Raw genomic sequence first — 15755 nt, 5'->3', positions numbered from 1 at the left:
TCCTATCATCATTCCCATCCTAAGCTAAACATAAATGTGCATATTCAAACCACGTATATCATTAGATAGACAGGGCTTGAATATCAGTTGTAGTCACAAATCTTATTCTTAAATGCAGTACTTTTCAAAATTTTTGCATTCAAGCTTCACTTAAAATTATAACTAATTTTACCAATGAACATATCTCACTCCTACTTATAATTATATAAAATTCTACTTTGTTAAATTATAGTATAAAACACAGTATTCGATTTTATTTTAAATATGTATTTAGTACTTTAGTGACTTTTTTTTTTTTTAAACTTAAAAGTATGAATTTAAATCATATTTCCACATCTAAAATGCAATTGGTTAACTATATGCCTTGCCTGAAAATTCACAACTCAACAAAAGGTGCTATCCCTTCATGTATTACACTTATGTAACATATGTTTAACAGTGAAGAGCAAATGATCAGCCAACTATGTTACCAATAGTATAAAAGCTGGGAGGCTCACTATTCAAATAACACTGAGATCAGGAATCATTTATTTAGTTTTGTTAAAATCTGATATCATTTTATTAACTGGCTCACTTAATAAATGAACCACTGTAGAATGAAATATGACAGCATGCAATTGATGCCACAGGATTTGATCTGGTCACAGATCAAATTAAGATACTTTTATTGACTCCAATTAAAGAAATTGCTCTGTGATGCAGTTATTATCCATTTGTGGTAAACCAGCCCAGTTTCACTTCAGTAGCTATACTAGAAGTTTTATAGTACATTCACTGAATTCTTATTCACACCGTCTGTCTATTCCCTCTAATAATTGGCGCCTCCGTAGCCAGGTGGGAAGGAGCAGCAGTGCGTACCACACGCTTCTTGATTAGACCGGGGTTCAAGCCCGTCACCACTAAATATGGAGGATGCGGAAAAGTCAGGGAATGACCACCGCATATTCCGGAGCAATATGGCCTTAGTTGCTAATGCTCCTAAAAACCAAACAACAAACAACAACCTCTAATAATTTGTATAATCCTTTCTTAAATTTATTCAAACTACCCAATTGGTATGTTATTTTCTGAGATTACTGTTACCCATATGCAGTATTAGCATTAGCAAGGGCACATGATGCAAGAAAGCAAGCTTATATAGCATCAGCCAAAAAAAAAAAAAACACATACACCCCCTTCTCATTTCACTCATCCACCCACTCCAAATGTTTGTCTAGTTCTGCCTTGAATCTGTTTAAGCTATCAACTTCTACAACGAAGATGGAAGTTTGTTCCAGCAATCAACCACCCGTGGCTAAAGGCAAACTTCCGCACATCTATCCTACAACCGTCTTTCCTCAATTTGAATTTATGCCCTCTCAGGCGATTATTCTGAGCAAGAGGAAGAATCCCATCCGCATTGAGCATGATCAAACCATTCAAGGCTTTATACACCTCAATCAGATCACCTCGCAGGTGCCTTCATGTATTACACTTATGTAGCTGTACTAGAAGTTTTATAGTACATCCACTGAATTCTTATTCACACCATCTGTCTATTCCCTCTAATAATCTAAGCAAATGATCAGCCAACTATGTTACCAATAGTATAAAAGCTGGGAGGCTCACTATTCAAATAACACTGAGATCAGGAATCATTTATTTAGTTTTGTTAAAATCTGATATCATTTTATTAACTGGCTCACTTAATAAATGAACCACTGTAGAATGAAATATGACAGCATGCAATTGATGCCACAGGATTTGATCTGGTCACAGATCAAATTAAGATACTTTTATTGACTCCAATTAAAGAAATTGCTTTGTGATGCAGCTCAAACCATTCAAGGCTTTATACACCTCAATCAGATCACCTCGCAGGTGCCTAGTCTCCAGACACTGTAATTTACAAAACTTAAGTTTCTTCGTAAGAGCAACCCTTTGTTCCATTCACTAATCTTGTTGCCCTTCTCTGTACTCATTCCGACAGCTCTACATCCTTCTTAAAATGAGGCCTCCAGACCTGTATACAGTACTCAAGGTGTGGCCTGACCATTACCTTATACAGTACTCAAGGTGTGGCCTGACCATTGCCTTATACAAGGGGATAATCACCTCCTTATCCCTGCTAGAAAAATTCCTGTATATCATTGACAAGACACCATGGGCTACTCTTGCAGACTGTCTGCACTGCTCAGAAAACTTTATATCTGACTACAGAATTACCCCCAGGTCCTTTTCACTCTCTACCTCTGTCAGTGTAGTACAACACAGTTGATACGTTACTCTGGGGTTACTGCTTCCCATATGCAGTAATTTACATTTGTCAATGTTAAACTTCAGCTGCCACCTCTCAGCCCATCTACTCAACTTTTCTAGATCCTGTTGCAGCAGCGTACTGTCATTAACAACCCTGCTGACCTTCGTATCATCTGCAAACTTGGACATTAAGCCTGATATACCATCATCAATATCATTAATGAATACAGAAAACAACAATGGACCCAACACTGAACCCTGGGGGATTCCACTAATAACATTAGTCCACGAAGAGCAGTGTCCATTGATTACCTCTCTGTCTTCTCCCACTCAACCATCCCTTTATCCATAGCAGCAATTTGCCTCCAATGCCACACTGCTCCAATTTGTGCAGCAGTCTTCCATGTGCAAAAGTATCAAAAGCCTTTCTAAGATCCAAATATATGATATCAAAATTATTCTTTGCATTCAGTTCCTTTGTGACTACATCATAGTATCCAATAAAATTGGTCAGACAAGACTTCCCCTTAAGAAATCCATGCTGCGTCCGAGCTATAACTGAAGTCTTGTCTAGTTGATCCTGCAATGCTTCTTTAACTAGTGCCTTCATTAATTTCCCTGGAACAGAAGTTAAACTAACAGGTCTGTAATTACCTGTGTCTCCTTTTGATCCTCTTTTGTGGATTGGGGTCAAATTTGAACATTTCCAGTCCATGGGACCTCCCTTGAGTCCAAGAAAGCTCTCATTATTATGGCTAAGGGTACTTCCTTTGCTGCCTCCTTTAATATAACTGGATAGATTTCATCCACCCCATTTATCAATCTTGCATTTGTCAATGGTAAACTCTAATTGCCACTTCTCAACCCATTTGTCTAATTTGTTTAGGTCTTGTTGCAGTAATATCATATCTTGATTCCTGTCATTAATCTTGCCAACCTTTGTATAATTTGCAAATTTAGACAATAAGCTTTAATATGTTTTCATTTATATCATCAATAAATTATTACTTGTTTTTAAATCACCAACCCCTTAGATGATCACTTTCTAGACCACACTGCAGAAATTAACTGCAATGGGCTTGGATTTTTTATGAAAAGTATATCTCCACATTTAAACAAGGGAATGCCTTTCACTCTATTAAAATTATCCAAACTCTCCAGCTGAAAAAGAAATAGAATGGGAATTCCTATGGTAAAATTTAAAAATTCAACTAAACTTTTGAATTTCAACAAATCAAGTAATTTCTAATAGAATTATTAGTACTGTTTGTTTTAGATTTAATTTTGACATTTAATTTAATATTATATCAAGAATATAATATATAAAAAAATATATTAATTCAGCTTTCTTGATGGTCACTCTCTATCTTAAATTAATGCAGACATCGCAGAATAGGAATAGCATAACAACAGAGCAACAGAAGCAACAGAAACATCCTATAGGTCACTAAAGAAAATAAACCTTCCTCATTAAATAAATACAAGTTTGTGAATAGACAAATCTGAACAGACTTGTTAATTTTTTTTAATTTACAGATACATGCAGTAAATGCAAATTCTGACAAAAAAATTAAATTTAGTTGAAAAAAGAAAACTACAACTAATGGCAATTTTTCTAATGAAAAAACTGGTGATCTGTTGTTTGTATCTTAACTGGCATCATATTCTAAATTATCCCAAGTATGTGTTCAACCTGTCTCCCTGCTTTTTGAAATTGTATACACCACTCAGCTGATCAAACAAAACTTATAGCTAACATTAAATTTTTTATTTCCATTCTCAATTTTGTATGACTTTAATTTATCCTCCACACTTAAAATCCTTTATACTCATTGTAGTTGATTACAAAAAAGAAAATTAAACAGTATTACCCATTACTAGGTATGAGGGAGTGAAAATGCCATTCCTTTATTGGTTATGAGGGAGGGACGATGTCACCACAAAGCCATAACAGTCCTTACTACACTCCAATAATGTACAGGATAGGTGTTTTGGAATTTGGAATTAAGATATGTTTAAAAATATTTCTGTTACTTTTCTAATTGAAAAGTTTTATGAAATGCCAGTAATCTCTTTAAGGCAATCTTTACTTTCAGTACTTTCCAACCATCCTTCATTAAAAAAATTAGGTCTGAAAGTTCATAAGTGTACTCTCCTATTTTTGCATGTTAATGCTTTCTTATTCTGAATTCCTCTTACTAATTGCAGATTTTACTTTTACTCCTGTTTCTGATCTATCACATCTTATAGTTTGCAGTAATATAAAAGAGTATTTTGATGGACAATCAATGTATTTTGAAGACTATTTTCTGAAACAGTAGACTATAATACTTTATGACACTTTATGCACTATTTCTCTCTCTCAAAATATATAGTAAGATAAAGATTTTGCTATCTTTACATAAGCACTTCGCCTTTAGGAAAGTAGGCGCCTCTGTAGCCAGGTGAGAAGGAGCTGTAGTGTGTAGCACATGCTTCTTGATTAGACCAGGGTTCGAGCCCGTCACCACCAAATACGGAGGATGAGGAAAGGTCAGGGAATGACCACCGCATATCCCGGAGCAATATGGCCTTAGTTGCTAATGCTCCTAAAAACCAAATAACAACAACAACATAACAACCTTTAGGAAAGTGGCATCTGTTATACTGTCAGCAAGTGAATACTGTTTTTAGTTCATTTCATTTAGCTTTTTATCATGGATTCATGCTTTCATGGTTTTACATCTGAAATGATGGCCAAAAAGATATTTCATTAAATGTTTCCATTATGATTTAATCTCAACATTGATTTTCCTTTATGGTTTCTTAGCCTTACTGTTTACTTCACTAGTGCTGTATAATGCTATTGCTTTGCCACCATATGTATTTAATCATTACTTCATTACCTATGATATATATATAATGCTTTAACGTTATCATGTTGCTGCATTCCTCTATTATAAAGTTTTGAAGTGCAGAGCATATCATGCTCTATATGGAAGAAAATTGTAATCATGATTTCTTGCTTTCAAAACATTCATCATACTAAGCAAGATAAATGTTTTGTAATAAAATGAATCAAATTTACATTTTAATTTTACTCTAATTTTATGTTAATTTGAGCAAATGCTACTTAACAGTTAACTTGAAAACATTATGTGGAAATATTTTCACATAGTAATATTTCCCATTAGCAATATATCAGTCCAAATTCTACTTTCCTTTTTTTTTTTTTTTTTTAGTTAGTTGTTGGCGCAATGGCTTCTGTGGCCATAATGCACCTCCCATGGTTTTTGCAGTACTTTGATCCAAGCCCGAGGCGGGATTCGAACCCGCGACCTTTGGGTTGCCAAGCACGTACTTTACCCACCCGGCCAGCCCAGTCGGCCTACTTTCTATTAACTGCGGTAGCACTATCACATTTACTGCCGATACAATCTGAGTAGTGAGAATACAAAATTAATATTCTAAATAATAACATAATTAGAGAAAAGCATAATATTTCCACATTCATATAACAAACAGAAACATCACAGAAAATAAAAGTTACCTGCATATAATGATTCAGCCTAGCTAAAGATTCAATAAATAAATCTGCACCTTTATTAGTAAATTCATAACGTCCTGCTATGAACATATAAAGAGTCTTGTCTATATTAAAGTTGTAATGCCTATGAGTAAAAAACACGATGAAACAAAAAATTATAAGCTTTTTAAAAAAAAAAACAGAACCTTATTTTTAGGTAGGAAAGTAGGCCGGCCAGCCCGGTCGGCCTACTTTCTATTAACTGCGGTAGCACTATCACATTTACTGCCGATACAATCTGAGTAGTGAGAATACAAAATTAATATTCTAAATAATAACATAATTAGAGAAAAGCATAATATTTCCACATTCATATAACAAACAGAAACATCACAGAAAATAAAAGTTACCTGCATATAATGATTCAGCCTAGCTAAAGATTCAATAAATAAATCTGCACCTTTATTAGTAAATTCATAACGTCCTGCTATGAACATATAAAGAGTCTTGTCTATATTAAAGTTGTAATGCCTATGAGTAAAAAACACGATGAAACAAAAAATTATAAGCTTTTTAAAAAAAAAAACAGAACCTTATTTTTAGGTAGGAAAGTTAGCATTAGCATTAGCATTAGTAGAAGCATTTGATGCAAGAAAGCAAGCTTATGCAGCATCAGCCAAAAAAAAAAAAAAAAAAAACCCACTTCCACTTCACCCCTCTGTTCGTTCAAAATACCTGTCCAGCTGAGCTTTAAACTTATTTAGGCTATCACCCTCCACCACAAGGGATGGAAGTCTGTTCCACCAACCAACCACCCGCTGGCTAAAGGCAAATTTCCGCACGTCTATCCTACATCTGTCTTTCCTCAATTTGAATTTATGCCCTCTCAGGTGATTTTTCTGAGATAGAGGAAGAATCCCATCAGCATTGAGCATGCTTAAACCATTCAAGGCTTTATACACCTCTATCAGATCACCTCGCTGGTGCCTAGTCTCCAGACACTGTAATTTGCAAAATTAAGCCTTTCTTCGTAAGAGCACCCCTTTGTTCCATTCACTAATCTTGTTGCCCTTCTCTGTACTCGTTCCAGCAGCTCTACATCCTTCTTGAAATGAGGCCTCCAGACCTGTATACAGTACTCTAGGTGTGGCCTGACCATCGCCTTATACAATGGAATAATCACCTCCTTATCCCTGCTGGAAAAATTCCTGTATATCATTGACAATACTCCATGAGCTACTCTTGCAGCCCGTCTGCACTCAGAGAACTTCATATCTGCCTGCACAACCACCCCCAAGTCCCTTTCATTCTCTACCACTGTCAGTGTAGTACCACAGAGTTGATACGTTGCTCTGGGGTTGCTGTTTCCCATGTGTAGTACTTTACATTTGTCAATGTTAAACTTCATTTGCCACCTCTCAGCCCATCTGCTCAACCTTTCCAGATCCTGTTGCAGCAGCATAGTGTCAGTAGTGTCCTTGACAACCCTGCCAACCTTTGTATCGTCTGCAAACTTGGACATTAAGCCCGATATACCATCATCAATATCATTTATAAATACAGAAAACAATAATGGACCCAACACTGAGCCCTGAGGGACTCCACTAATAACATCAGTCCACGATGAGCAGTGTCCATTGATTACCACTCTCTGTCTTCTCCCCCTCAACCACCCCTTTATCCATAGCAGCAATTTGCCTCCAATGTCACACTGCTCCAATTTGTGTAGCAGTCTTCCATGTGCAACAGTATCAAAAGCCTTTCTAAGATCCAAGTATATAATATCAAAGTTATTCCCTGCATCCAGTTCTTTTGTGATTGCATCATAGTATCCAATCAAGTTGGTCAGGCAAGACTTCCCCTTAACAAAACCATGCTGTGTCTGAGCTATAACTGAAGTCTTGTCTAAATGATCCTGCAGTGCTTCCTTAACCAGTGCCTCCATTAATTTTCCTGGAACAGATGTTAAGCTCACAGGTCTATAATTACTTGTGTCAGCCTTTGATCCTCCTTTGTGAATTGGGGTCACATTTGCACATTTCCAGTCTATGGGTACCTCCCCTGAGTCCAAGGAAGCTCTCATAATTATGGCTAAGGGTTTGCTTACTTCCTTTGCTGCCTCCTTTAATATAACTGGATAGATCCCATCCACCCCGGGTGCCTTTCTTGTGTTTATCTTCAACAGTTTCTCCTACACTTTATTCCCAGTTATTTCAAGATTCTGTAGCTTACTGCTAGAGTTTAATACACCTCTGGCATTCCCCTCGCTGAATAACTCCTCATGTGTGAATGTCGATGCAAAATATTCATTTAGTTTGTTAGCTATCTGAGCAGGATCATCAACACTTGACCCATCAATATCAAGTGGACCAATCTGATTCATCCCCTTCCTTCTAGAGTTTACATAAGTAAAGAACTCTTTGCTGTTTTTCTTTGCATCCCTTGCCAAGGATTTCTCGTAATCTGCCTTCGCCTGCCTAACCTCCTTTGTAACTTGGTTGCATATCAACTTGTATCTATCATAGGCTTCTGTGTCATGTGTTAATTTGTATGTATCCCATGCATTTTTATTCTCTGCCATATGCCTCATTAGTTCATCTGACATCCATTTTGGCCTAAACCTTGAACAATATTTCTTAGTTGGTATGTAAAGCCTAGTAGCTTCCAAGATAAGTTCTTTGAATGCTTCCCATTTTGAATTTGCTGTTGGTAACATCATCAGTTGGTCCCACTGTATAGAATTTAAATACTGTCTCAGTCCATCGTAGTCGCCTTTACGGAAGCAATAACCCTTCCCTTTACCCCTAATGGTAGTTACCTCTTTGAGTAAATCCCACTTCAGCACACTGTGATCACTGCCACCTAGTGGTTCATTTATCTGCAGATTCTTAATGCATGAAGAATCACTGCTGATAATCCAATCAAGAGTATTACTCCCTCTAGTTGCCTCCCGAACATGCTGATGTAGAAAACAATCATCCAATAAATCCACAAAAGCCCTGCTAGTGTGTGAGTAACCAGACCCCAAATTCCAGTCAATATCTGGGAAATTAAAATCTCCCATTATAAGACACTCTGATTTACTGGCCCACTCTATTTCCCCGTACAGTTCCTTATTATACTCATCAGAGTCATTAGGCCTATAGCACACTCCTACTCTCAATTTTGATCTCCCAATGTTTATGTCACACCAAATTGACTTCACACTGCACTGTCCAGCGATGTCGACTGGCTTCACTTCCTTGGTTTTTATGTGTTTCTTAACTAATAGCATAACCCCTCCCCCCTTCCTATCCTGTGTATCCTTTCTGTAGACGTTGTACTCCCCAAATTGCAGTTCTGCATCCTTATATCTGTGTGACAACACGTCTCTGATATCCCAACAATATCTGCCTTTGATGTTTTGAGCAATACCTCAAATTCATCAAATTTATTTACTAAACTCCTAGCATTGGTGTACACGCAAGTATACCTGCACCTGTTTCTATTCTTAGCTACCCTAACACAACCCATGTGTTTACTTGTACAGCAGTGGCTCCCAGCAGTCTCTGAAATACCATGCATCTTGTTTTTCAGGCTTCTGCTCATTCTAATAGAAGCAGTGCAAGAATCTCTTTCACCTCTGCCAGTGGCTACTGTCAATCTATTGGTCTTTGTCTCCCCCAATTATAGACCAATTAGCCTGTTATGCCAAATCTACAAGTTGTTCACAAGGGTCATTACTAACAGATTAGAAAGAATACTTGATGAGAACCAACCAAAAGAGCAAGCTGGCTTTAGGACAACATTCTCAACTATGGATCACCTTCAAGTAATATCACAGCTAATGAAGAAAGTAAATGAATATAAAACACCATTATGCCTGGCATTTGTGGATTATGAAAAGGCATTTGACTCCATACAGCATTTTTTTTTTTTTTTAATTTGGTAGTTGTTGGCGCATCTGCTTCTGTGGCCATAATGCACCTCACAAGGTTTTTGCAGTACTTTCATCTAAGCCCGAGGCGGGATCCGAACCATACAGCATAAGGCAATGTTTCGGGCACTGGAAAGACAAGGCATAGATACCCCACATATTATGATTTTGAAGAAAATATATGAGAATGCTACCTCCTTTATTAGACTAGACAAAGACAGTAGGAAATTTAAAATTGAGAAAGGAGTTTGACAAGGAGACAATATCTCCGAAGTTGTTTACTGCTGCCCTTGAGGAAGCTTTCAGAAGATTAGACTGGTCGCAGAAAGGAGTCAATGTGAATGGAGAGTACCTAAACCATTTACAATTTGCAGATGACATTGTGGTCATAAGCCATGATCCCAAAGAATTAGAGGAAAATCTTAATCAGTTATGCACAGTTAGTAAGGATCTTGGACTAAAGATGAATATGGCTAAAACAAAAGTAATGATGAACAAGTATACCACAGAAAGGGAAATAATGATTGAAGGAGCAGTAATTGAAAAGGTGGAGTCATACTTATCTGGGACAAGTTATTAGTTGTAATAATGATAAATGGCTGGAAGTCAAGAGAAGAATAAATTTTGGATGGACAGCATTCAGGAAATATAGTCACATACTGAAGAGTAATATCCCAGTTTGTCTGAAACATAAAATAATGAACCAATGTATACTCCCCCCAAGTTTCACTTATGGAAGTGAAACTTGGGCACTCACCAAAAGAATGGAAGAGAAACTGAGAACTACCCAGTAAAGAATGGAATGAATTATATTAGGAATCAGACTGTTAGATAAGAAGAGAAACACATGGATTAGGCAGCAAACTCAAGTAAAGGACATTCTTATCAAAACTAAAATGTTCGTGGGCAGGACACAGATGAACTAAGAAAATAACAGAATGGTACCCAAGAGGAGCTAGAAGAAAACTTGGAAGACAAAGGCTGAGATGAATTGATGAAATTCATGAGTTTGTGGGTAGTAAATGGATGGCCAGTGCTCAAAACAGAAGGAACTGGAGAGGCCTTCATCCTGCAGTGGATTGAAAATGGCTGATGATGCTTTTTCATAATCAATATAAACAACAGAAATGTTGGTAGGTTAAATTCTCTTCTTTTCTCCAAAATTTGGTGTAATGAGAAAATGGCATCTATTAATTTTTCAAGTTATTTTTTTATTTTTTTATTTTTTGATTTGGTAGTTGTTGGCGCATCGGCTTCTGTGGCCATATTGCACCTCCCAAGGTTTTTGCAGTACTTTGATCCAAGCCCGAGGCGGGAATCGAACCCGCGACCTTTGGGTTGCCGGGTAGGTACATTTACCCACTCGGCTAGCCCGGTCGGCTTTCAAGTTATGGTGCAAAATCAACAACTATGCAAGATAGTAATGATGTAAATATAATCAAGGTATCCAAAAAGAAATATATTTTATGCACATTTTAGGATATGCAGCATCTCAGCAATATCTCAGCAATGACGAGGCTACTAGAGACGGTCGTGTTCCAAGCCGCTAAGTGGATTTTTCTTATTTATTGATTTGAAATTATTGTTTTTCTAAAACTTTTGATTTACATTTAGTAGTATAACATTATTTTGTGATTTTCTGATTAACTTGGTGTATTTATTCTTTACTCGGCCTTGTAATTGCATAAAAGTATCGGTAAAGGTTTCCACGTGTTTCAACCCCGGTACCGTTCGTAATTTTCCCGCCATTGTGATACGATAGTTGTATGCCGTACTAGATAGCGTTAGTTGAACTTCGTTAGCAGTTGAATTGTACGTTTAAATAAATACATATAACGACTTAGATTACAAACGTAATATAATTAATTATATTTAACATAATTAATAACATAACATAATTAATTAATAAATTAATAGAATCATGACTCAGACCAGAGCAGCAAAGCAAAAGGCTCAAGCTAATGGAAGCGCTGTGGCTCAGAGCAGAACTGAGGGGGGCAGTTGTCCTCTGACTCACAGCCTTATAAAATGCACTGTTTGCTTGATGTTTGCAGAGCAATCGGGTACGGGACATGATACTGCCAAGGGGGATGTCTTTGTGTGTGCGCGATGCAAGGAGTGTATCGATATCAGGCAACAACTCGGCGTTCTTATGGGCCTATATGAGAGCTTGAAGGACAGGGTGGATGCCCTCGAAGAAACTAAATTGGGGGGCCCATCAAGCTCTCAGCTGCCCACATCAACGCCAGAGCTTGCACTTGGGCATCGCGTGACACAGAGACAGCCCCCAAGGCAGAATGCGCTGGTCCCGAAGGAACTAGTAGTTGTTGGTGACTCTATTGTCAGGGAAACGGGGAACATGCTTTGTAAAAAAGATAGGTGGAACAGGACCAGGGTATGTCTGCCAGGGGCAAAGGTTGATGATGTTGTAGAGCGAATATCATCTTTTAAGGGCACAAAAGGTGATATAGTTGTACACATTGGCACTAATAATATTAAGAGTAGGAGACCGGCAGAATTACTTAACAAGTACAGGTCACTGTTGAACAAAAGCCGAGAATTAGGGTTGAATTTGAAAGTGTCTGCAATTCTGCCCAGACACGATAGGAGGGAGTATATGATGAGAGCCTTGTCGATCAATTCGGCCCTGGAAAGATTGTGCAAGGCTCAAGGGGTAGAATTTTTTTCAGCCTGGTCTGTACTTGTTAACAGGAGAGACTGCTTCTACAGGGATGGGATACACTTAAATAGAAAGGGTGCAAGAATATTTGCTGATGCTATCGAGGCAGTGTTAGGTGGGTCGGAAAACTGCTAGCTTGGGGGGGATACAAGGACTAATAGATTAACAGTAGCTACTGGCAGAGGTGAAAGAGATTCTTGCACTACTTCTATTAGAATGAGCAGAAGCCTGAAAAACAAGATGCATGGTATTTCAGAGACTGCTGGGAGCCATTGCGGTACAAGTAAACACATGGGTTGTGTTAGGGTAGCTAAGAATAGAAACAGGTGCAGGTATACTTGCGTGTACACCAATGCTAGGCGTTTAGTAAATAAATTTGATGAATTTCAGGTATTGCTTAAAACATCAAAGGCAGATATTGTTGGGATATCAGAGACGTGTGTCACATAGATATAAGGGATGCAGAACTGCAATTTGGGGAGTACAACGTCTACAGAAAGGATAGACAGGATAGGAAGGGGGGAGGGGTTATGCTATTAGTTAAGAAACACATAAAAACCAAGGAAGTGAAGCCAGTCGACATCGCTGGACAGTGCAGTGTTGAGTCAGTTTGGTGTGACATAAGCATTGGGAGATCAAAATTGAGAGTAGGAGTGTGCTATAGGCCTAATGACTCTGATGAGTATAATAAGGAACTGTACAGGGAAATAGAGTGGGCCAGTAAATCAGAGAGTCTTATAATGGGAGATTTTAATTTCCCAGATATTGACTGGAATTTGGGGGCTGGTTACTCACACACTAGCAGGGCTTTTGTGGATTTATTGGATGATTGTTTTCTACATCAGCATGTTCGGGAGGCAACTAGAGGGAGTAATACTCTTGATTTGATTATCAGCAGTGATTCTTCATGCATTAAGAATCTGCAGATAAATGAACCACTAGGTGGCAGTGATCACAGTGTGCTGAAGTGGGATTTACTGAAAGAGGTAACTACCATTAGGGGTAAAGGGAAGGGTTATTGCTTCCGTAAAGGCGACTACGATGGACTGAGACAGTATTTAAATTCTATACAGTGGGATCAACTGATGATGTTACCAACAGCAAATTCAAAATGGGAAGCATTCAAAGAACTTATCTTGGAAGCTACTAGGCTTTACATACCAACTAAGAAATATTGTTCAAGGTTTAGGCCAAAATGGATGTCAGATGAACTAATGAGGCATATGGCAGAGAAGAAAAATGCATGGGATACTCACAAATTAACACATGGCACAGAAGCCTATGATAGATACAAGTTGATATGCAACCAAGTTACAAAGGAGGTTAGGCAGGCGAAGGCAGATTACGAGAAATCCTTGGCAAGGGATGCAAAGAAAAACAGCAAAGAGTTCTTTACTTATGTAAACTCTAGAAGGAAGGGGATGAATCAGATTGGTCCACTTGATATTGATGGGTCAACTGTTGATGATCCTGCTCAGGTGGCTAACAAACTAAATGAATATTTTGCATCGACATTCACACATGAGGAGTTATTCAGCAAGGGGAATGCCAGAGGTGTATTCAACTCTAGCAGTAAGCTACAGAACCTTGAAATAACTGGGAATAAAGTGGATTAGAAACTGTTGAAGATAAACACAAGAAAGGCACCCGGGGTGGATGGGATCTATCCAGTTATATTAAAGGAGGCAGCAAAGGAAGTAAGCAAACCCTTAGCCATAATTATGAGAGCTTCCTTGGACTCAGGGGAGGTACCCATAGACTGGAAATGTGCAAATGTGACCCCAATTCACAAAGGAGGATCAAAGGCTGACACAAGTAATTATAGACCTGTGAGCTTAACTTCTGTTCCAGGAAAATTAATGGAGGCACTGGTTAAAGAAGCACTGCAGGATCATTTAGACAAGACTTCAGTTATAGCTCAGACACAGCATGGTTTTGTTAAGGGGAAGTCTTGCCTGACCAACTTGATTGGATACTATGATGCAGTCACAAAAGAACTGGATGCAGGGAATAACTTTGATATTATATACTTGGATCTTAGAAAGGCTTTTGATACTGTTGCACATGGAAGACTGCTACACAAATTGGAGCAGTGTGACATTGGAGGCAAATTGCTGCTATGGATAAAGGGGTGGTTGAGGGGGAGAAGACAGAGAGTGGTAATCAATGGACACTGCTCATCGTGGACTGATGTTATTAGTGGAGTCCCTCAGGGCTCAGTGTTGGGTCCATTATTGTTTTCTGTATTTATAAATGATATTGATGATGGTATATCAAGCTTAATGTCCAAGTTTGCAGATGATACAAAGGTTGGCAGGGTTGTCAAGGACACTACTGACACTATGCTGATGCAACAGGATCTGGAAAGGTTGAGCAGATGGGCTGAGAGGTGGCAAATGAAGTTTAACATTGACAAATGTAAAGTACTACACATGGGAAACAGCAACCCCAGAGCAACGTATCAACTCTGTGGTACTACACTGACAGTGGTAGAGAATGAAAGGGACTTGGGGGTGATTGTGCAGGCAGATATGAAGTTCTCTGAGCAGTGCAGACGGGCTGCAAGAGTAGCTCATGGAGTATTGTCAATGATATACAGGAATTTTTCCAGCAGGGATAAGGAGGTGATTATTCCATTGTATAAGGCAATGGTCAGGCCACACCTAGAGTACTGTATACAGGTCTGGAGGCCTCATTTCAAGAAGGATGTAGAGCTGCTGGAACGAGTACAGAGAAGGGCAACAAGATTAGTGATTGGAACAAAGGGGTGCTCTTACGAAGAAAGGCTTAAGTTTTGCAAATTACAGTGTCTGGAGACTAGGCACCAGCGAGGTGATCTGATAGAGGTGTATAAAGCCTTGAATGGTTTAAGCATGCTCAATGCTGATGGGATTCTTCCTCTAGCTCAGAAAAATCACCTGAGAGGGCATAAATTCAAATTGAGGAAAGACAGATGTAGGATAGACGTGCGGAAATTTGCCTTTGGCCAGCGGGTGGTTGGTTGGTGGAACAGACTTCCATCCCTTGTGGTGGAGGGTGATAGCCTAAATAAGTTTAAGGCTCAGCTGGACAGGTATTTTGAACGAACAGAGGGGTGAAGTGGAAGTGGGTTTTTTTTTTTTTTTTCTTTTTTTTTGGCTGATGCTGCATAAGCTTGCTTTCTTGCATCAAATGCCTCTACTAATGCTAATGCTAATGCTAATAAGAGTAGTGCTCATTATGGTTTTATAATGGGCTCATTCAAATATGGATCACTGATACCCTGCCTGCAAGAGCATTATTTTTCTTCACTTTGAATAGTGGGATGAATGGAAAAGTAGAGATACTGGAAACATGATGGCCAGGAATATATAAGGAGATAATAAAAAGTTCAGTTATAAGCCTGACCTTTCTTTCTCCCTACCCCCAAGGTAGTC

At 38.3% G+C, this 15755-nt stretch overlaps 1 protein-coding gene across 1 annotated transcript in view; it reads right to left on the bottom strand.

Moving 5' to 3' along the window:
* LOC150079882 (glycogen [starch] synthase-like) overlaps positions 1-15755 on the bottom strand; it is a 143026-nt gene that overhangs the window by 55926 nt on the left and 71345 nt on the right. The window contains exon 8 of the mRNA XM_090383602.1: positions 6154-6274. Within this exon, the coding sequence (XP_090239728.1) occupies positions 6154-6274 (121 nt within the window). The remainder of the gene's footprint in view (positions 1-6153; positions 6275-15755) is intronic.

Source organism: Mastigoproctus giganteus, chromosome 10 (genome assembly GCF_048544385.1).
Source record: "Mastigoproctus giganteus isolate SK-2022 chromosome 10, ASM4854438v1, whole genome shotgun sequence".
Taxonomy (NCBI): Eukaryota; Metazoa; Arthropoda; class Arachnida; order Uropygi; family Thelyphonidae; genus Mastigoproctus; species Mastigoproctus giganteus.
Note: the sequence above shows the minus strand (reverse complement) of the source record. Positions and strands in the feature narration are given on the sequence as shown.